The sequence below is a fragment of the Cyprinus carpio genome, chromosome B22 (genome assembly GCF_018340385.1).
Source record: "Cyprinus carpio isolate SPL01 chromosome B22, ASM1834038v1, whole genome shotgun sequence".
In the NCBI taxonomy this organism is placed as follows: Eukaryota; Metazoa; Chordata; class Actinopteri; order Cypriniformes; family Cyprinidae; genus Cyprinus; species Cyprinus carpio.
The window spans coordinates 14,898,745-14,923,279 of NC_056618.1; the positions used below are offsets into that span (position 1 = coordinate 14,898,745).

General features: G+C 34.3%; 2 protein-coding genes across 2 annotated transcripts in view; one reads left to right on the forward strand and one right to left on the reverse strand.

Moving 5' to 3' along the window:
• Positions 1-3,659: 3,659 nt before the first annotated feature.
• On the forward strand, positions 3,660-20,671 carry LOC109047727 (cortexin-1). The gene is made up of 2 exons (XM_019065405.2): positions 3,660-3,807; positions 19,061-20,671. Exon 2 carries the CDS (start codon positions 19,827-19,829, stop codon positions 20,088-20,090), a length of 264 nt encoding a protein of 87 aa, XP_018920950.2. The 5' UTR covers positions 3,660-3,807; positions 19,061-19,826; the 3' UTR covers positions 20,091-20,671.
• A 718-nt stretch (positions 20,672-21,389) lies between these two features.
• Positions 21,390-24,535, reverse strand: part of LOC109047728 (fibrillin-2-like) — a 71,964-nt gene continuing 68,818 nt past the window's right edge. The window contains 1 exon segment of the mRNA XM_042749509.1: positions 21,390-24,477. Coding sequence (XP_042605443.1) covers positions 24,103-24,477 — 375 coding nt within the window. The 3' untranslated portion in view covers positions 21,390-24,102.

A 24,535-nucleotide genomic window follows, 5' to 3' on the forward strand; every position in this document is an offset into this window, starting at 1 on the left:
ATCTGAATATTTGTGTTGAACTGTTCTGGAACAGTGTTGTAAATACAACTTAACCACTGATTTCTAGTTGTGTCCTCTTTTGGAAGGCCAAACAAAGAAGCTTCACTTTCACAACGAAACACACAGTGTCTTCACAACATTGCGGCGGCAGCAACAATACTACAGTGAGAATAAAAGTCACACCTTCATTCTTCACGTGAACATTTGGGTGGCGTTATGCAAATCTTCCCACATCGTGACGTACACATATGGGCGCGTGTTAGAACGAGCCGTTTTAGAAAGCAGAACTTATTATAAAATTATGTAGAATGAATTCAAAACCACCATGTAAAAATTAAGGTAAAATTCTTAACAATATATTTACACAATATTTGTGTGAAATAGCCTATATAATTTTACGAAAAGTCTCAAAAACTGTTTTTAAATTACATATTTCAAATCAGCAACAAAATCTGAAACAAACTTCCCCTTGAATGTTGTTTCTTATGCTCAAATAGCATTTAAAAAGCTTATTTTTCAGGCTAGACCAGCTAATGCGCATGCACAGTCATAAAATTCTGACTATAAAGATAACAATAAAGATATAGTTCTAAAAATCGTTCTCAATATTAAAGAATAGCAGAGTCCACACCATAGCTGTAACGATAAAGACACAGAGAAACGATATCGTTGGAATAATTTTCAGAACGATTTTTTTTTTCCAGCTGATGAACGATACAAACATTGAAAGGCAATCAGAGGGTATTTTATTCTTATTATGGTACATATGCATAACACCATGATATTGTCTTTGTATGTGTCTGAATATTTGTTGTAGTTGGAATTTGACCCAGCAGAAATTTCATTTTGAACCATTTACCTAATGAATCAATTCCCAGCTGGCACATCAGTGACTTTGGCCAAAGCGTTCAGCGAAGAACATTCTGATCTCTCCTCAGAAAAACATACATCATCTGACAGGACAGGTTTGGAAGATATATTTGAAACCGTCAATTAGCGCTTGAGTAATTTGAGTTTTAATGTATCAGAGAAAAATGAGTGACAAGACAAACTGACGAGGTAATTTAAGGAGATTAGTTGCGAGCTTGCCAATACACCTCCTTACAGACTGTTTCCGTGAGGGTTCACAGAGACAAATCTCACTGTCTGACCTGCGGGAGAGCCTGGCGTCCGCATGCTTGGCACAAGCAAGGATTGGCAGAATGCGGCGTAGATGGCAGCAGGTGGTGCAGCTGGCCGAGTCGCCACCTTCAGTTGGATGATTCGCTGTGTTGGGATTAAGTTCTGGAGGGTTATGGCTTACAGAGTCAAACTGTAACCTTCGGTCAGACTGGAAACCTCAATGTAATTTGATGATTTTTCCATAAATACTGCACTTCATTGTGTGAAATTGATTTATTTATTGGACATTAATTTTCCAGCTAACAACGTTTGGTTTCCAGAACATTCTGGGAAAGTTTTGGTTTTAAAACCTAAAAATAGCCATTACGTTTGGTTTCCAGAACATTCTGGGAAAGTTAGTTTTTGATTTTAATTACTAAAATTATTCAAAATATCTTCTTCTATGATCTGCAGAACTTTTTGGGTAGTCTATTCCTTTGACAACCATAATAATAATAAATTAAATAGATTAATTCATTATATATTTGATTGACACCAGAGTACTTAATTTATCTATTTGTTTGTTTGTTTATTAATTTATAGACTATACATCTACAATGATTTAAGAGGTTTTTTTTCCCTCCTTGTGGCTTGGATTCTTGGATTCAAACAGAGAAACTAGGTGTTACATGCTTTTTTTGTTTAACACCTTTTCTTTGATCACATCATGTTTTGTCTGCATCCTTATTCGTTTAAATTTAGTGTTTTGGGAAAGATCCACATTATGTAATTGGGTGGATGTGGTTTCTTATTGGCAACAGATGGCCAGTGCTGTCATGAACAGATGGGGGGCCACACTGATCACAGAGGGATGTGTTGTGTTGTTTATTTCTGAGCAGTCAAAACATAATTTTTATGACACTTCACATGCACCCCTGAAGCTGGTGACTCTTTAAATAAATTCATATTTAGCTAATAGATTTTTTTTTTCCATACATTATGTGATTGAAACGTGTCAAAATACCAGAAAAGCTCAAGTTCTGTCTTTAAAAGAAACATTAATTAAACATTAGCTATATTAAAACTGTTATAGGTCGTATTTGTTAAATTAATATCTGTTAATATATATTTTATAAAAATAACATTTGAAATAAGTAAATAATTTAGATTATTTTATTAACCAATTTGATAAAGTATGTTAACACAAATATATTTCTGGTCCACATTCTCTTTAAGGTGTCTAGTATTAATATATGAATTCACAATTATTAAATTTTTAGAGCATTGTCATAGTAAACATGTCGATGGTCACAATATTGACTGGTGGGATAACAGTGAATTTAGGTATACATAAAAATCTAATTGCAGTTATTAGTGAAAAGTGCACTAAAATGTTGCAATCAAAATATTGCACTTAAAATTACGAAATAACGAAAGTTGTTTTCTCATTATAACGACTCAATTTTCTTGTCATCTCGACATAACGAAAGTTGTTTTCTCGTTATAACGACTCAATTTTCTCGTGATCTCGACATAACGAAAGTTGTTTTCTCGCTATAATGACGGAATTTTTCCTCATGATCTCGACATAACGAAAGTTGTTTTCTCGTTATAACGACTTAATTTTCTCGTTATCTCGACATAACGAAAGTTGTTAATACTAGACACCTTAAAGAGAATGTGGAAATATTTGTCATATCTTTGTGTTAACATACTTTATAAAATTGGTTAGTAAAATAATCTAAATTATTTACTTATTTCAAATGTTATTTTTATAAAATATATATTAACAGATATTAATTTAACAAATACGACCTATAACAGTTTTAATATAGCTAATGTTTAATTAATGTTTTCAACGAGAAAACAACTTTCGTTATGTCGAGATAACGAGAAAATGAAGTCCTTATAATGAGAAAACAACTTTTGTTATGTCGAGATAACGAAAAAAGTAAGTCGTTTTAAAGAGAAAACAACTTTCGTTATGTCGAGATAACGAGAAAATTAAGTTATGATAATGAGAAAACAACTTTTGTTATGTCGAGATAACGAGAAAATTAAGTCGTTATAACAAGAAAACAACTTTTGTTATGTCGAGATCACAAGAAAATTAAGTGGTTATAAATGAGAAAACAACTTTGGTTATCTCGAGATAACGAGAAAATTAAGTTGTGATAATGAGAAAACAACAAGGAAATAAATAAATTATGCATGGGTCGCTTAGACCTTACGTACTTTAAAAAAAAAAAAAATACCGATAATTTCAAAGGGTTACTAATGACTCATGATCTGTATATTCTCACGTCTGAAATTTTTTTTTTTTCAATGGATTAATCTTCAGTTCTATTTTAACTAAATTTAATAGCATAAACAAACAGCTTAATCCATGCCCAGTTGATTATTATAGATTTGTTCATGGCTTATTAAAGATTAGGTATTTATTTATGAAGTCCCACTGTATTCACACTGCAAGATCCAAATCAAGCCAATCCCTGTAAATATTAATGAAAGAAATCGCTCTCCTCTGCTCTGATTGGTTATTAGGGGCGCGCGGGTTCTTTAAGAGCAGGTCGCGCGCCCGCTCGCGCGCTCGCTCACTGTCGGAGCTGCCTCGTGAGCGCGCAGCGGCTGAACGCGCCCAAGTTTCGCGGCAGACAGACACAGAGGACGCGACTCTCCTCACAGATCACACTCAACAGCGAACAGGTGAGTCTTTACTTTACTTCATATTTCATTTTATTCGGATTTAATGCGTATCTGAGGGCAGTGTAGATGTGTGAAGCGTTTTAAACGGCTTATACGTGAGCTCAGGCGAAACCTCAGTTATTTTACAGAGAACCAACTAACGTTAACGTTAAATAACGTAGATGTCATAGAGCAAAACTTTAATTTATTCGGTCATATACAATCAAAAATGTAATTTAACCATAAGGAAATCAAGATTGCTGCATGTAATTGTTTAAAGCTTTATGATTATGTAATTAGACACAAAAGTATGAAAAAGTAGGCTACCATATTTAATGTAGTAACGTTACTATTGTTTTGTTCAAAGTAACGTTACCTCAAGCACTCAGTCATTCAGTAATTTATATATCACATTCTTTAATTATTTATTTATTTTACATTTACCATATGTGGACCCTGGACCCCAAAACCAGTCATAAGGGTCATTTTTTTAAAACTGAGATTTATACATAATATGAAAGCTGAATAAATACGCTTTCCATTGATGTATGGTTTATTAGGATGAGACAATATTTGGCTGAGATACAACTATCTGAAAATCTGGAAACTGAGTTTCAATTGATGTATGGTTTATTTGGATAATGAATTTGCTTTAAAGCTGTCCAAATGAAGTTCTTATAATGCATATTACCAATCAAAAATTAAGTTCCATCTTCATGAAACACGATCTTTTCTTAATATCCTAACGATTTTTGGCATAAAAGAAAAATCAATCATTTTGACTCGTACAGTGTATTGTTGGCTATTGCTAAAAAAAAAAAAAACCTGTGCAACTTTTGTGCTCCAGAGTCACATATATTACCTTATATTTTACACATTAATATGAATACCATTCACTTCCATGGTAATTTCAAATTGCCATATTCACATGATATTGCCATCCCACCTTTAAATCATGATTATCACCATACTACAGTAATACCATGTTCTGTTGGGAATGTACTAGAGCAGTACCATAGTATTTTTTTTCACCTTGGAGTAGTACTTTGTTGTTCAGTTATGTGATCATATTTTTCATTAATACTAATATTATGTAAAATACCCTAAAATGAGAGATTATCCTAATATCAGAGTATTTCATAATTTTGAAAGCATGTGAATACGCACTTCATTTAATATTAACATGTTTTCTCACACCATACATTTTATGAACGTATATATTAAAAACCTTGAGATTCAATCAATATTTTATGAAAGTCTGTAGCTTTATATCGAACCTAAAGAATTCGATTGATATAAATCATGGATTGTACAGTATATATGGCTTGAAACCAAGTATGAAAGTCTTCTTAAATAATGCAGTAATCTGCTCTTTAATAAAATGAGACTATAAAGCAAGCCACAGCTGATGTAACGCAGATGATATGGCACAGGACAGATACTCTGAACCAGGATCATTTTTCTCATTGGGAAAATTTTTGCTGATCTACTTCTATTCAAATAGATCGGTCTCCCACATCCATAAAGCAATGCTGAAAAGATCAGCGTTATTAATCTCAGCCAGCACGTTCACGACAGAAACAAATCATAAGGTTTTCTGTGCAAAAATAGTACGAGCTTCAGTCAAAATTAATTACAGAGTCAGGCAATTACACTCGAAAATTAGCTTGAAGTGACAGATGGGGCGTCGCCGTATGATAATACACCTCTTTAGGCCTGATCAGACGAGCGATGTGAATTTAATCACATGTCTTTCGCAGCTAACAGGAAATGTTCTTAGAATGTTCTGGCATGGTTCTCTCAAAGTTCTGAATGAACGTTCTTCGAGTAACGTTAATAGAACCTTCAGTTTTATCTGTAATGCTCTCAAAGCATTAACACTAAAACGTTATTTATACTTGGTCCATGGAGCGTTTTCGTCTACAACGTTTTAGTTGGATGTTTGTGTGACTGTTTTTTTGAATGTTACTACTTGTTTCAGAACGTTCAGTTGTAACATTCTCATAATGTTTCCAGAATAAAACCGTATGTTCCCTGAAAGTTGCATGACCAGGGAAATTTTATTTTTATTTTTTTTAAAAACATTTAAAGAACTGGAGGTTTTATATATCCAGGAAACATTGATAATGTATTTTCTTATAATAAACAAATGTTTTTATCATTTTACACACATTATAAAAATGAATGTTCCTTTAACGTTCGAGTAAACGGAAAAAACGTTTTTTAAGAAACATTTTAATATCATTTCACAAATGTTACAGGAATTTATTGTTGTATAATTAGTTAAATTGGAAATATCCATTTAAAAAAATGTTTTGAAAACGATGTTTCCTGAAAGTTCTCTGAATGTTCAAAATCTCTGGCTTTTTAAATGTTTTAAAAGCGTTTTTCCCTATTACGTAAACATTTAGTTTTAAGCGTTCAGAATACATTTAGAAAATAACGTTTTCGTACTTTACAGTTCGTTTTCAAAACATTTAAAAAAAAAACTGGACGTTTTGAACACTCGGAGAACATTCAGTAGTCATGTTTCCATAATGTTTGAAAAATTATAAAATGGAAAGTTCCCTTAACATTTGCGTAACTAGGAAAAATCTGTACATTTTAAACATTCAGAAAATCGAGTTTTGATAACGTTTATTTTAAAAAGTTTTAATAATGTTTGGTTTTGGTTTTTTAATTTTAATTTTAATGTTATGTTTGCAAAATGATAAAATTTAATTGTTATGTTAATGTTTGCATATCCATGAAAAAAGAAAGAAAGTTTAATTTTAATTAGAGAGCATTCCGAAATTACATTTTCATAACTGACATTTTCAGAACGTTTAAAAAACTGGATGTTTTGAACTTTCAGAGAACATCCAATCATAATGTTCCCACCGTGTTTGCAAAATGATAAAACAATGTTTGCATAACCAGGAAAAAACTTTTTGAAACATTTACCAAAAAACAAACACACTGAACATTCTGGCATTCTGAGGACGTTCAAACGATAACGTTTTCAGAACTTGCGTTTTTAGAACCTTTCATAAACTTGATTCTTTTAATGTTGAGAAAATTCAATAGAAACATTTCTAAAATATTTGCAGAATTATAAATTAAATGAAAAATGAAGAGTTTACATAACCAAGAAAATAATTTTTTTTTTTTTTTTAAACATTTAAAAATTGGATGTTTTGAACATTCAGAAATGGTGTTTTTTTTTTTTTTTTATAACTTAATGGAAACATTAGCAAATGTCCCCGGAACACATTTTTTGTAAGCTGGGCGTCCTTTGCCCTCCAGCACTACCCTCTCGTTCTCAAGCTTTTTTTGACTCTGTGGAAAGATGAATTTGAGCTTTCAGGGCCGGATGTGGCCGCTGGCAAAGCGATTGTTGCGCTTTCCTGGAATCAGCGTTTTCATTTCCATCTGCCGTGATTTAATAATCCATTCTTAATAGCTGGGCTCGCGTACATCTGCGCTGGGATCTCCCATTGTCAAGATTTGGCTGGAGTCGTTTTATCTCCTCTGGCGTCTCCATCTTGCCCTCCCGACGGCGACGCACACTTTTCATCTCATATTTGCTGAGGTTTGACATGACACAGCGTCTCTCTCTCCCTGCGCAGCGAGAGCTCTTCAGTATTCAGTGGCTGGTGTTAGCTCAACTTAGGAAGCGGTTGGTGTTGTCCTTTTGAATTTCAGCCTGCTGACCGCACAATCGACCCTGTGAGGCTGTGACCTCTGACCTCGCTGAAATCAACTAGTCACGCCTGGCTGGATTCACAACCTTTTTCATTTGAGCATTTAGGCTATTTTACTTACAGTATCTGTCCATTTTGCATTCATATGAAGAAAAATACTCTTAGCCAATTCTTGAGAAACATTTGGACTTGGTACATTACAAAAATATTCATTTTAATGATTACCAATGGGACCCAAACCATGACGCACTACACTGATTGCAGTGTGTTTGATTCACTAAACAGAACTGGTTTAAATGATTTGTTTTGCATGTTTTCGATTTGTTAAAAAGAACCAGTTTAAAAGAGTATTTGTGCATGAAACAAAACCACTTGTGTTATTGCCTTTATTTGCAGGTACACCACCTTTTCAATGAAAAGATTTACATTAAACAATAATTTTTTAAAAGTTACTTTAAAGGTCACTGTTGCTCAATGTTTTTAACCCAGTTATGTAAACCAGGTTGTGTCTAGTTTTAGAAGTAATATTTACTGTAAAGTTAAGTTTAGGTATGTAGTCATGCAGTCAAAAAGTTTTTTTTTGCAACCCCTTACTTCCCGTCCTGACTGACACCAGGTGGAGGACGTCCCGCTAAGGACCAGCGCTGTCCGAAGTGCTCACTCACTGCCGTCTCCTCTGTTCATCAAACGCTCACACGGCTCAATAATTCATGCTTTGATTTGGGATGTGAATTAAAGACGTCAGGAGTGCTGACAGATCACTTCCTCTCAGTCTCCACAGGCCAAGGTTAACACTGACCAGTTCAGACTGATCTGGGGCCAGCCGTCCTTACAAAGTATTCTGATATTTCACTTCACAATACTCTATATTAGATGCATCGTGAATCGAGAAATAATTCAGCATCGATTTTCTGAATGCAATCGATTATTCTTCCTCGAGTCGATTCTGAGCCTAGTTTTGAACAGCAGATGGCGCTGCATGCTTTAGAAACAGCGGTACTCTGCTCGTTTCCAAATCCTTACACACAGTTGAACCTAAAATAATCGTTCATAAAATTCGAAAAGTTTGACGCGAATTACACGGTTGTTCACAGTGGGCTGTATTTACATTAATCTTGTGCAAAGAAGCATTCTGAGCCGAGGTGAAATTAGGTTTGAGTGTGTGGATAAAAACTAGATTAGAGCGCCATCTGCTGTTAAAAACTAAGCTCAGAATCGATTCCAGAGAGAATCGTGACGCATACGGAAAATCTCAGAATCGATCTACGAATCGATTCTGCATCGATTTATCGTTGCAGCCCTACTCTATATGCAATATTTTATTCAGATGCCAGTATTTTCACAGCCCAATATACTAATTCGGTGACTAGGTCAGTTTTTTTTTTTTCCGAGTTGAGTGAATGATTCACTGACTCACATTCATGACTTCAGCTGTTTGTTTCTGTATGAATCAGTGCTTTCAAACAAATCTGCTGAAATAATGATTCAGCGACTCCCTCATAAAGACAGTCACTTCATTTGTTTCAGAATGATTCGGTGCTTTTGAACAAATCAGTTGAATCAATAAATCATCAGCTCCATCAAAAAGACAGACACTTGTTTCATTTCTAAATGAATCGGTTGACTGCATGGTTCAGTGATTTGGGTATAAATACAGTCACTTGTTTTGTTTCTAAAAGATGCAGATTTTTTGAAGAATCTGAAAAATCTATAAAATCTAAAAAGTAATCTGAAAAATGTAAAGTGAAATTTTTTTTGTTTTTTTTTTTATTTTGTAAATTGACTGATAAATGGTAGATATTTTTTTACTATTTTTTTTTTTTTTTTTATCTTAAAAGTATATATAAATATTTGTGTTTTTACTTTTTAGGAGATGTTGAAATTGTTTTATATTTTTATGGTAATATTTTTTTAGATTTTTAAATTTTACTTTTTTTTGATAATTTTTTTGTAGGTTTTAGTTCTCTTGTTTAATCATTCTCATTTGAAAATCAAAAACTTTTTAAGGTAATGTAGTAGTAATAACAAAAGTACATAATTTAAAAACTTTAAATGTAATCTGTATTTTTAATATTGTTTAAAGATAAAAAAGTATTATTAAATGTTAATACGATCAAATATTAAAATGTAAAAGGACATCATTTTAAATATTTAAATGTAATTTTTTAACATTATTTAAAGAAAAGCATTAAACTTTAATATCCAAATATTAAAATGAGCTGTTTTAATGTAAGGCATTCTGTATTTAATATGAATTTAATATAAAAAGTTAACAATTTTAATGTTAATCATTGTAGTCCTTGGAAAGTAAAACCTTTTAAATTAATGCAACAATAAACTTATGTAACTTTTAATATTTAAATGTATGTTAATCACTGTAGTCCTTGGAAAGTAAAACCTTTTAAATTAATGCAACAATAAACTTATGTTAAATAATTTGATTAATAATTTTAACCACTTAAAAATATTTTTGTCATGTTTATTATAAATTTTATTGTGTTACATATGTAAACTATATTTCCTTTTCTTTTCAGTACTTAGCAGGCAAATCAGTTTTAAGCAGTCTTTTTCCCTTTTCATTGAAATGAGCTGTTATTATGTTCTTGTCTGTGTTTCTGCTTCTCTTGGCGGCTGAGAGCCTCATCTGCAGCAGAGACGTTTGCGTTTGACAGCGAGGCCTGCGAGGCTCTTAAATCGGCTCCCATCAGCGGCGGCAGGCCGTTAATATTTAAAGCCCCGTCCTGACAGATACTGTGACACAGGCACTTAAGAGAAAATTGCACGCCCATTTTCACCAACAACCAGCCAGGTCTAAAGCGTCCGTCCCATTGTTCCACACCGTTATCGTATTGAATTACGCTGATAATTCATCAACGAGCATCCTGCGATGATATAGCCGTCGCAACTTTGTTTGCAGACACTAATAACCTCGTCTGAAAAGACGGATTGTCCCCAATTCTTGTGCGAAAGGAGGGATTGTTCATAATGGAGAGTTTTCTTTCGCCTCCAAAGCCAAAGGAGTGTTGTGTGGTAGGTCAGAGGTTTTAAGACTTGTGTTTGTCGTGCCCACTCAGCAAACGCGTGGGGTGAGGTTTCTCCAGTCTCTGCTGTCAGGAGAGAGATTTGACGAAAGAAACCCACTGTACCACAGATTTGAAGCGAGGAGCATGCACAGCCATGGGAAAGAAATCACAGTTGTGTTTCAGAGACGGTAATGGGGTTAGATGGAGCCTAGTTTTTAGAAAATACCGCGGTAATCTCACATGTGACTCCCCTGGAGCCTCTAACGAAATTTCAGCGATTCACCAAACCCCCAAATTTTGCAGTGAAAAATCAAAGATGTCAAACTGAGCACAAACATTATACGACAAAAAGAAATGCTTACGGAAAATAAGAATCGACAAGTGAGATTGCTTTAATATCCCAGCTGTTTCTTGTTTAAAACCTTTAATCATTTTAATATTGTGTAGACAGCAGGGAGATCAGATTTTGGGTCAAATAATAAAAAAAAAAACATGTTAAAATAAAAATGTTATATGAACCTTGTTTATTAGATAATGCTTCTGTATTTTTATTTTATATTTACTGTGGCTTTGAAACAATATGTATTGTGAAAAGTGCTATAGAAAATAAAATTAACTTGTAGCTTACTGCCATCTCCTCTGTCTTAACTTGTACTGTATTATTTACGTTCTATTTTTATTTTTTTTACTATTATTATTACTTATAAATTAAGATTAATTTAGATTTTTTTCTTTATTACGCTTTTTTAAACTTTTTTTTGAATCATTTTTATTTTTTTTTTTTTTGGATTTTTTGTTCTGTTTTGTTTTGTTTTTTTTTTTTTTTTTTACACTTCTTCATAGATTTTATTTTGTTTTATGTGCTTTTTTTATTATGTAGCATTCTTATTCCACTTTTTCATTTCCTATTATTTTTGTTTTATATTTTATAGATTTTGTTCCGTTTCAGATACATTTTTTATTTAGAACTTTTTTTCCTTTTATTAATATTTATTATTTTACATGGTGTAGAATTTATTTTCTGTTTTATGCAGTATCGTTTTTTTTTTTTTTTTATTTTTTTAGTTTTGTTTTTTATTTTATTTTTTTTTTTTTTTTTTATTTTTTTTTTACATTTTATTATAGATTTTTTTGCATTTTCATTTTACTTTTTTAAATTAAATATTATTTTACATTTTATTATAGATATATTCTGTTTTATAGTATTTTTATTTTACGTTTTATTATATAATTTATGTTCTGTTTAATATGCAGTTTTTATTCAGCATTTTTTTACTTTATTTATTATTTTTATATGACATGTTATAGAGTTTATATTCTGTTTTATATGCATTTTTATTTATAATTTTTATTGTATTTTTTAATACATATTTTTATTATGTTTTTTATTTACATTTATTAAATTATTTCACCTTATTAATGTTATTATCATATTATTTTTGCAGCTTTTACTCTACATTTTCTTATTGAATTTTACATTTCTCATAGAATCAAATTTCCAAAGTCGTCAATCTCGATATGAATTCTTGAATAATTCTGAATAATTTTACATCCCTTTACTCGTGAGAAAACCCCACAGTTCTCCATCATCCATGTGATATTTGACTTTTGTCACGAGCTCAAGGTGACCGGGACGTTTCCCGCAGACCTGCCGCCGGTGACAGTGATCCGTTATTGATGAATGCACACGAACGAACAGAAATATAAAGCGAAAAATCAAAGACTGTCAGCAGTAACGGTCATGATGGATGGCGTCATCTCTCGGGCCGCTTCCTTTCTTTTCTCTTCCCAGATCCGTTTTATCTTGATAAACACCCAGCTGGCGGGAAAATTGAACCGAATTCGCTCGTAGCCCTCGGTTAGTGTTCGCTTCAATGCAAACACCCTTCGTTTGTCATTCGATTGTGGCGTCTAATTAGTTTTGGAGAGGGCTCTCGGACAAATAATGCCGAATCCGGCCGTTTGGCCCATCTCAGTGAATAATGAGATCGGCTTCAGTCGTTTTCCTCACAATGTTCCCGCGGGCCGAAAGCAGAGAAACCACGCGGACGTTTCCTCCCCGAGGAGCTTGTTAATGAAAAGCCGTTCGTTTGTCTGTTTGCTGTGACGGCGTAAATGAGCGACGCCGGTTTATCGAGAATCGAGGAGCAGACGAATGAACAGATGAGGAAGAGCTGAGGAGAGTTTCTTCCTGCTCAAACACACACACATTTACTACTGTAATGGAAAATCTGATGCATCATGAGAAACTTTTAGGCCGGTGAGAGCTTTTTCTGAAATAAATGAATAGTTCTGTTCTGCAAGGATGCATTAGATTGATCAAAAGTGGCAATAAAGACATTTATAATGTTGGGAAATATTTCTGTTACAAATAAATGCTGTTCTTTTGAACTCTCTATTCATCAAAGAATCCTGAAAAAAACATTGATAATGATCAGAAATGTTTCTTGAGCAGCAAATCAGCATGTTGGAGTGCTTTCTAATATGATTTGTAAGGATCTTGTGACACTGAAGACTGGAGTAATGATGCTGAAAATTCAGCTTTGATCACAGGAATAAATTATATTTTAACATATAATACAACAGAAAAGAGTTAAATTGTAATAATATTTAACAATTTTTACTGTATTTTTGATCAAATAAACACCGCCTTGGGTGAGCAGAAGAGACTCCTTTCAAAAACAGCAAATAAATAAATTCTACAGTATTTTTGATCAAATAAACACCGCCTTGGGTGACCAGAAGAGACTTCTTTCAAAAACAGCAAATATATTGTTGTTTATTACAAAAAAACACCTCCCCTGTTCAATCAATAAAAAAGCATAAAACATGCCTTTTTGAGTTTCGATTATACTTTCTGCAGCCATAACAGAATATAATAGTAATAATAAACTGTATACATAAAAATCTTTCCAATTTTATAATGCATTATATGAAAATAATAAATACTTAATTATAAAAAGTAGAAAAAAAAAAAAAAAAGCAAAAAAACATGCCTTGGTTTTACTGTTAGTTATTTAGTGTATTATATTAAATACATATATTTTTATTAATTAAGTTGTCTTTTTATACATATATTTTTATTAAAATGTTACAATAATGTATTATATTAAAAAAATATATAAATTTATTTTAATTTATTATGATTGAAGTATATTATGTTTTGTATTGATTATTTTTATTGTTTTTTTTTTTTTTATTATTAGTATTGTATGGCTTGATTATTTTCTAAATTTTATTTTTTCTTGCATTAAACACATATGGCTTGATTATTTTTACTGTAGTTGTTGTTGTTATTATTACTATTTATGATTTTATTTATAGAATTGTTATTTAATATTTTATTTTGTATTATATAATATATTTTTTATATTAATTTGTTTCATTATATCAATGTAAATTAAAAAAGTATAAAACATGCTTACTTCTTTGCATTAAAACATATTACTTAATAAACAAGCTTCTGTCGACAAATCAATATAATATAAAATAGTATTTTATAAACAGTACAATATACAACACAGTCATATCTCATACTTTTTTGGTCCCTTTTTTTTTTTTGTTAGGTGATACATTATATAGGGCGAAGTAACGTGTAGTGTTTGAACAGAGATTTTTGAGGGGTTTTTGTTTCGTTTGGTCATTAATCGGCACCATGTTTCTTTGGTCATTAACCACGGCAGGTTTCAGGTTTCAGTGACACATAACTGGCATCATGAACTGAAAAAAAAAAAAGATGTATCCCTGTCCTGTTTACTTGTTAATTGATCCTGTGGATGTCATTGAGAGGGTTTAACAGGCCTTGTTATTGCACATATTTGAGATGGCGTGCGTTGTGGGTGTTTGTTTATGGTTGTTTATGGTTGGTTTGCGTGGATTTGCATGGATGGGAAGTCCTGACAGGCGATTCGTTAGGCGTTTGGTTTGTTGTATGGTGTTTCGTGTGTTTCGTAGTTGAGAGTGTGCTGAAGAGGGTTCGCTCTGAGATGAGTCCTCTGGCTGTGACCTGTGATTCCTGAAGGCCTGCTGGGTTGCCATCTGCTCGAGCCGTTCATCCTCAGCGTCTGAAGGACAGAAACCACAAACCAGATCTCTGATATCTCAGAGCTTTCTCATGAGCAGGTGACGTGGCTCACATTTGTCGTCTAGAGTTTCAAACTGGGCTCAGATTTGCAGTTAAAAGTCTCAGTATGAACTTGAACAATTTCATCAGATCCTCAGACCGGTTTTCATACTTTTTGATGTCATGGACCATCAAATATGTGAATTATTGCAAATGATTCGAAGTACCTGATTTTATTCTTTTTATGATGTTGTATTGTTTGTTTGACCATCAAATATGTGAATTATAATTTAACAGTTATACATATATAATTGTCATTTATTTTATGGATTCATTATTATTATTATTATTATTATTATTATTATTATTATTATTATTATTATTATTATTACAATTATAAACAATTATTATTAGTATTTATTTTTAATTTTTTTCAAAATAACATTATTAAAAGAATGAATAAATAGAATCTACACTATAATATAATTTAAATAAATATTTAAATATAAAATTTGTATCATGTAAATTCCTATTCGTTAGATGTACTTATTATTAGTAGTTTAGTTTTAGTTTTTTAATTTTTTATTTTTTTATTTTATAATTTTATATATTTTATAAAAAATTATTAGTTTTTTGTATTTTTGTTTTGGTGTATCTGTATTAATTCATTTGATTATGATAGTGATGATGACAATGATAATAATAATAATAATAATAATAATAATAAATTAATGAATAAATAAAATGTCAAAAATAACAATCTAGTTTTTAATATAAATTATCATCTTACTGGTTCATTCATATATTCCTTAATTGAATAATAATAATAATAATAATAATAATAATAACAATAATAATAATAGTGAACGAAAAAGTTGAAAATCAAAATAATAATAATAATAATTTAATATAAGTGAATGAATAAAATGTTGAAAATCTAAATATAATTTAATTTTAGATAAACTTTTTTTACTGGTTCTTTTATAATAATAATAATAATAATAATAATAATAATAATAATAACAACTTATTATGTAAATTAATACAAGTACTAATAACAATACTATAATTTATAACTTATTTTATTAGTGCTAGTATAGTAGTTTTTATTGTAAGTTATGAATTAATTATTTTTTATTATTATTATTATTAACAGCAGCAGCATTTTATGTTGAATTTATTATTATTATTTATTTTTATTTTTTTGCACATTAAAATGTCTCTTTTCCACCTGCTCTGTAAGACTCTTCTCTCCGATGTTGGCTCTTGTAAAGCGCGTCTCAGGGAAGACCTGATTGATTAAGTCCCGCTGATAAAGTGTTCAGAGTGAGCGCTGGCAGTGAGCAGCACAGGACGCAGAGATACGGCCCGCATGAAGAGAGCGCAATAGTTTGTCAGCGTCGTCTGCGGTGCCACACAGATCCTCACACCGTCCCGTCATCCATCATGACGCTTGGACCCGTCCATTCAGCACCAGTGATTTCTGCGCCCGTCATCCATCTCTCCCCTCGTCTCTGTCCGATCGCTTTAATCACGCCACTGCTGTTCACAAGTTTAAGATAATCGTCTGCTGACATTTCGTATCCGGTGATCCCAGACTAGCGACACTCGAGAGAGTGAGACTCGTATTATTCACCAATGCTTATTTGGTTTCCTCCAGGAGTCAGCTAATGATTCGTTAAAACACCCCGCTGATGGATAAAGACGACATTTACAACAGCCGCTTTTGCTGGTATTGCCGTTTTGTAATCAGCCTCACCATTACGTAGAATGTCAGGGTAATTACGGCAGTTTTGCTCGGATTAGTAGAAACATTAATTCACTCTTTCCTATTTGACACATGACTTTATAAGGCCTCCACATCATTAACATGATCAACAATCTACTGAAAAACTGATTTATGCAATCCACGTCTTCTGCCATTTAATACCATCCTATATACACTTATGAAGATGTGATTACGAGCACGTTGCATTCTTTTCTGGTTTGTGAATGTTTATGCTTAGCCTAAATAATTTGATCGGGAGCATTCATGTAAGTGCTGCTGCAGTCTTAGGCCCTCCCCAAATGCTCTCATTGGTTGAGACGCGTAATGACGCTCATCCCAAGCCAGTACTGATCAACATCCCACCCTCCTGTGACCCATGTATGTATATTCAGAGCCAGTGAGCAACTGACTTTCATTAAAAAATAATAAATAAAAAATTGTTAATGCGCAATAAAATTAATTTTCGGCGTTAATCAATTAATGCGTTAACACCCAAAAATAAAAGAAAAAAATCCAACTTTCTAAAAGTTCTACTAAACAATGTAAAAAAAAAGTAGCCTGAACAAAGATTTTTAAGTAGAAGTCAAATTTTTTTTGAGTGTGAAAAGAACAAAAATATTCTAAACATATCGCTAACAAAAGTTGTTTTGTTTGCCTTACTTAGATACTCATGTATTTGTTCACAACATATCCAAATGTTCTCCCAACCTTTCAAATTCTGTCATCTGAACAAACAATTTTACATTGAACAATATTGCACAAGTTCCCAGCATGCATTGCAGCTTGAAAACGTTTTATGTTAATAATTATAATATATATTATAAGTATTATCATTGTTTTAAGTTCGTTAGGCTTGATTTATTTTTGTTGTTTGTTTTTTTAATTTAGATTTAGCTGTGGTTTGGATCTTAGTTTTTTTTTTTTTTGTTTTGTGTTGTGTTGATCCTCACCATGGTTGAGAATCATGTGCTGAGGTACTGTATATGTGCATCTCATTGTAACTTGTTTAATACATTTGTGTTTTAGTTTTAAGGGGCAAATACTACCCATAACATGTAGAACAGGGGTTTTCAACATTTTCCAGGGTAAGGACCCCTTAGGCGACAGTGACATGGAGCAAGGACCAAACTGAGAGACCATTTTGAAGGTTCAGGAAACCTTTGCAGGTGTTTTGAGTTGATTGGCTGATTGGCATGTCACCATATTTTAATTTGTTGAGATTTTGAATTGGTGGGTTTTTGTTAAATGTGAGCCAAAATCATCACAATTAAAAGAACCAAAGACTTAAACTACTTCGGTCTGTGTGCATTGAATGTAATACATGAGTTTCACAATTTGAGTTGAATTACTGAAAAAGTTTTATATCCTCCTGAGACCCAGCTATGGAGTTTTTGCCTCTGTAGTGGACATTATATTTTAGTGAATTTCTTTGAGACCTCATATGTCTGTTTTAAGTCTGGATGTCCTGTACAGAGCACATTCAGGTCTTTCCAGAGATACCAAATGACTGGATGTTTCACCATGACCACTCCCTCTCCTTGGTTTTTAAAAATGTCTGAAATTAATTTAGTGATTAAAATTGTACATCCTTATAGAAATATGATATTTTTTTGTAAATACAATTTGACTATGATTAATTTTCAAATTGTTTGTCCACTGTAGAGGACACCAGGACTAAATGCATGTTTATTATGCATTTTGGGAGACAAAAGTATTGAATAGGAAAAAAAAAATATATATCAATATTCTTAAGAAATATTAGACATTATTAGAATCTGGCCAGTTTCTTCTCCCATTATTACACTTCTTTTTTTCAACATGCTGTCCCAACCGCACTTTAATATGCAAATTAGATACAGTGTATAGATAACATTGTGCTTAAGAGGAAAACCAGTTTATGGGATTTTTAAACACATATTGCATAAAGCAAAATGGAAAAAAATAAAAAAAAATTTTGTTATATATGTTATAACATAGCTGAGAAACACCCTTAAACAAAGTTTGCTATTAAAAAAAAATCCTGAAACCTAAAAATTGATTTATTAAAAAAAAAAAAAAAAAAACTTGTTTTTGCCTTTTCATGTCTATTTTTGTCATTTTATTTTTAGAAAAACTGAGTCCTGGTGTCCTCTACAGAGGACATATTATAACATGAATAAAATATCATTTTTCAAAAATGTTCTTTTTTTTTCTTATGCTCTAAACAATGTAATGACATGAAAAAATACTAAATTCACAAAGCTTTTTATTTCTGGTTCTCTCTCTCTCTCTCTCTCTCTCTCTCTCTCTCTCTATATATATATACGTTACCTGTTACCTGTGAAAAATTAGTTATCTGGAAAAAAAGATTTTATAGAATATTGTTGAAAATATTGAGCAAAGCAGCTAAGTTTTTATTTAAAAGTAATTATTTCAGTCATTATTGTAATGCAGTTCATGAAATTCAGCTCACAACAACCTCTTTTTATTCAATCAAAATTAAATCTTTATTAAATTTACGAAATTATTGAAATTGTTTAATCAATAAATTGAATAAAAATATATAGAAATGCTTATAAGTTTGTAAATACTCCAGAAAAATGCATCAAAACATTTTGAATTTTGTTTTACATATTTTGTGTTAACATCCAGTGGACATAATATCTCTTTCATTGTGAGCTTTTTGGTTTAGGAACAGTTAATGGTCATGCAGCTAAACGGAATAAATGCTGAATACTTGCATGTTGTGTGTTTACAGGGTGAAGTACAACAGACCAGAGGCCAAACACACTGCAATGAAGGCGTCGTTTCTGTGACTCTGTGCTGTCCGCCTACATCCTATCCTGGCCCTGAAATCCACACTATACCAGACATTAGCCAGCCTCGATCAATAGTACCAACCTTACAAGACGCTTCTGTGTGAGAAAACACAAGCAAGAAGGAACAGATCATCTCTGACTCATCAATCTAATGCACACCTACTGGGGCCCATCAGTGTAACTTGCTTGAACGAACAGCTTCCCCAGATTCACATATTGATCTGATCCGATTAGGCGTCCGATGTTCATTGTCTGATGCTTTCAGCGGCAGTCAAAAATGGGATACTTGCCGTGGGGAGATCCGTAAACTGGTGCCCAACGTAGGGACAACACCTGCAAACCGTGTCCCATCTGGAACCAATTAGCCTCATCCCTGCAGCCAAAAGAAACGAGCGTGTGACTCGATTCCTTGCTGTTTTTATCTGCTGTGGCAGTCCGTTGTGTCATGTCCCACTGGCTTGAGTGCCGTGCCACTTGCGGGTCAGATCCGATTTGACAGGTCTGGAATAAAAAAACCTGTCATTTTGACCCCTCTTGTTCCCGGATTGCTCCACTTGTGTCACTTTGAGTGTCCGTCACGTGGTCAAAAGTGTCGAATTTGGCCTCGTTTGTTCACAGCGAGGCCACCGCACCAATCTGGCCAATCTCTCAATTCAACCCACTCTCACGACAGCTTGCAAGTTCTGTCGTCGCCCTCCCTGGAGGATGAGCGATGAGTCCATGTTGGACTATGAGCTGCTCTCGCCGGGGCCGTCGTTCGCCGGGGTCCCCAGCAGCCCACCTCTTGGTGGCGACACCGAGCAAAGGACGGCCTTCGCGTTCGTGGGTCTCCTGATGCTGTTTTTGATTTTCCTGTTGGTGCGTTGCTTCCGGATCTTGCTGGACCCCTATAGCCGAATGCCCGCTTCATCTTGGACCGATCACAAGGAGGGCTTTGAGCGGGGCCAGTTTGACTACGCCCTGGTGTAGTCATGTGACCCTGAGACGCCACCTGCCTTAGCCCAACCTGTGGCCCGACTCCAACCCTGTAGCTAATTGCGCTTAAACCATTAAGGGATTTAATTCCCAGGGAATGCATGTGCCATGTATACCTTGAAATATACTTTGGGCATAAACGTAACCGTATTAACAGGGTCCTCCATTTCTTCAACTGTAGCTACTTCCTCAGGACGGTCTACAAGGTCTACAACGAATAAACACATGAAGTCGATGGTTCAAGGTGCCCAACACAATGCTAACTGTGAACTGTTACTACCCTTCGGCTACTGTACATACTTCATCGTTACTGTAGATATATCTTAATTGTAAAATACATGATGAAACTCTTCAGTGGATCTATGTAGATGGCATATTTAATTTAACACAACTGAAAATGAGGCTATGATGGATAGATGTAAGTCGATTGTTGCTGTAAATTGATGTCAATTGTTCAGCCACCGAAACACTGAAAAGGAAAGGTCGTGTGGCCAAGTATGGTGTCCCATACTTGGAATTTGTGCTCTGCATTTAACCTATACAAGTGCACACTCCCTTTAGTGAACACACACACACCCCGAGCAGTGGGCAGCCAGTGCTGCGGGGCCCGGGGAGCAGTTGGGGGTTCGGTGCCTTGCTCAAGTGTCTCACCTCAGTCATGGTATTGAAGGTGGAGAGAGTACTGGTTATTCACTCCCCGCTACCTACAATCCCTGCCGGACCTGAGACTCAAACCCGTGACTTTCAGGTTACAAGTGCAAGACTCTATCCATTAGGCCATGACTGGAAACATGGCTTTACAAAAATTTTACAGTGGATGGGCCATGACTGGAAACATGGCTTTACAAAAATCTTACAGTGGATGACTTTTACAGTGGATGAATCACTAAACCGATGTTAAATTGTCACTTTGTTAATTCTTGCATTGAATGCAACAAATGTTTTTAACAAAATTTACAATGCAAATATCACAATACTGACAAATGGTTTAAACAAGTTACACTTAATTCAGTGAACTGTCAATAAATTGTCACCTTCTGTTAATTGCTGCATTGGATTCAACAAATGGTTTATACAAAATTTACACTGTAAAAATCACTGAATTGTTGCTTTGGATTTAACAAATTACTTAAGAAATGGTTTTGAAAGCAATTTACACTTTGTTCTGCTTAGTCATTGCTGCCCTCATTGCCTCGTTTTCTTCTGTGTAAAATTAAATATGCCTCCTACCATGATTATGGCCTATTCAGTATGACTGTGTCTATTTAGCATGGTAATTTTGCGTGAAATACATCTTTAAGGAAAACTTCAGTATTGTTGGAAAGTCCGAGGATGTCCGACATACCTGCTGCCTTCGACAGACCCATTCTAAACTCTGTGCTTTATAGATTTCTGAGGATGTTCTGGATTTGGAGCAAAAATCCCTTTAAGACTTCAGAACTTCAGTCCTTGTATTATTGCTGTTTGACTCTTTCCTGTCCTTTGACTGTGTATATAAGCCATATGATCTCATATCTCGAGGGTGTACATGTCATTGGTTGTCTGCTAATCTGCCAAGCTGAAACCGTTGTGATCTAAGAGAGGTTTAGATCGACCGAAAGCTTTATTTTTATATCCCCACTCAGATTTGGAGTTCCCTTTTTGCTAATGTGTCGTCTTGAATTTGTAGCTCTCATTTGGACGGATGTGCAAAGAATGTTGATATGCCAAGAAACAGAGGAGCTTGCATTGCTTTGTGAGTTTTGTAAGTAGATTGGATATTTTCCTAATTCCCTTTTGTCTGAAATAAAACTGGGTTTATTCACTTAAGGCTTCCAATATCTTCAAGACAAAGTGTACTGAAGTGGCCAGCCTTCTGAGATCAATAAGCCATTTCCACTTGGATACACTCACTAGATCTCTTCAACGTGGCTAAAATGGCCTTTGCACACAGAGAACAGAAAGACAAAGGTTTAAAAATATAACCCATGTTGTTTTATTGCCATTTGTTGTTTCGTACAGATGTTCACAAACATTGTGCGGTTCACTCGGATCTAACAGATGGATCAAAAATGGTATAAAAACAATGCATTTGGAATTACTCATTAGCAGTGTACGGGGTGCTCAGGTTTCTCCGTCATGGATCTTTATGGCTTAAAAAATTCATACAGATGCCATAATCAATGCACCTCTGAGATTTATGGTATGGGACAACATACTAAGCGACCCGGTCCACTTTCTTTGGTCTGAAGTTCGTAACTCAACACTAGCTTGATGACTATTTCAAGTTTGCTGCTGATTTTTGACATACAGTACAGTCACGCACATTCGCTCTTTTACATGTAGTGGCATCAACAAAATCAAAAGATATGAAAGTATACAAAGTTCCCAAGTTAGACAAATGGTTATGCATAAATATAGCTCAGGCTGTCGTACAGTGCAGTTACTGTGATGTTCAAGAAACAGTTTTGTCATTCTAGCACCAAAATCACTTTGTTTACAGCCTTTGAAAACAGTCCAATGTTGCTGGTCGTTGCAATAAACTACAGTATTATTCATTTAGATGATCGATGGACAAGCTCATGTAAACAGTGATGTCACGTAGTGCTCAGTGACAGTAAATTAAGGACGCGGTGATCATTAATTGTCCGTATTCAGAGGAAAAACAAAGTCAACAGCTCTTAAAGGCTATTTATCTAATGTGTACAAGTAAATATTTGGTTTGGTAGTCTTGATTCTCGAGAATACAGAAGAAGAAATACAAACAAAAACTACATTTCACTTTAAAATATACAATTAAAATTTTCAACGAGCTTTGATGGTATTGATTTTTCAGCATTGAGACAGTACAAAAGACAATCACACATGAAATAAAAAATAAAATAAAACACAAGAGACCTTTGAAAATGTCACGTTTGCGATCCACAAATCAGTTTGTAGTACAGCGTAAGTTGGAATCTTAGCACCTTGTTTGCTCGCGGTTACGGTGAAACTAAGAAACGAGGGTTGCCTAGTCATCGTTCCTACACTTGAAAGTTGAAAATGTGTGTTTGCATGTCCATATCTGGAGTGTTTTGGAGGACGGCTTGCCAAACAATCCTTATGTACCATTGAGAATGCACATCTCCAGCTGCAATCAAAAATGGCCTCTGGTTGGTTTACCCAGCAGGCTTCCAGTTCTCCATTTGTATGTGCTCTGTTTGCCAAGCACGTCTTTGTCAAATACACAGACAAGAGCACACAAGTATGGAGAAGAAAATGGTTTTTGCAACATCACATGCATATTCAAAAAACCTTTGGACAGTTGTTGCCACTTTTGGAATGAATTTTCCCTGATTAAATACGCAGAGGAGGCCCAGTGCAAATTTTGAGCATTTAGCACCACTCCTGTCCTAACTGTATGTGTGTAAAATGAGGTAACTCGATGTGGCAGCTCATGCAAACACTCCAGAAAGTCCCAGAAATCTTGTGTAAAAAGACTTTCAGTTTTGAGAACCATAAGCAGTTTGAACCCTCGACTCGTGTTTAAACCTGAAAAATTGCTGCAGTCCTTTGTGTGACCTTTTTTTTTCTTTTTTCAAAGACAGCACAATACTTGACAAATGACTCTAAATACTGAATGGAATAAACTTTGACCCCAGTTTACACTGAGATATCGAGGTGAGTGAATGGTCATTATATTTTTCTTCATCTATAATGCAACGTTTTTATGTGCACTAAAGACTGAAATGTCATTTCATGATAATTTTGACAGTTTACAACTGTAATAGCCATACTAAAATTAAATCGTCCTTACAAAATTATTTCTGATTGTCCCTCTGGTAAAAGTGGGTGCTAAAGCTAGTGCTAACGCACTCCTACTAATTTAAGGTGGTATATGTACATATTCCACCCAACCTGGTGGAGTCGGTTGGGGGCTGACATTAAAGTACGGCAAATAAAAACAAACCCAAAACATGGCGGTAAATGGACACAGTCTCTCAGAGCCTACGCCCTGCAGTGAAGGGCATGGGGTCAATGGTCAGTCTCAGTGCAGGTGGATGTGCAGCTTGATGCGCAGTGCATCGCCAATCTCACCCAGCAAGTAGTCGCTGTCATGTTGGTCCTCCATTTGCTGAAGTTTGCGCGGACCGAACAGACGCAAGCTGGCAATCTCCAGGCGGTACAAACCTGGAGGGGGTGGCTTTCGGCCCAGCCGCAGAACACTCTTCCCGTCGCGACGCTCCAGGATGCGGAAGTGTTCGCCTTGGTTTCCATGTGTTATGACATAGCGCACATGGTGCTCAAGCGGCTCCAGGGCTGGGAGCAACTCAAGTAGGGGTTCCTTGTTTTGCAGCTGTGCCAGACTGAGGTTCATGGGGATAGAGGTCTGAACATCCATGCTGGCCAAGCTCACCGTCTCCTGAGGGAAGGACAGAACAGTTGGAAACCTTAGAAGAAGCTTCTGATAGATCTAAATC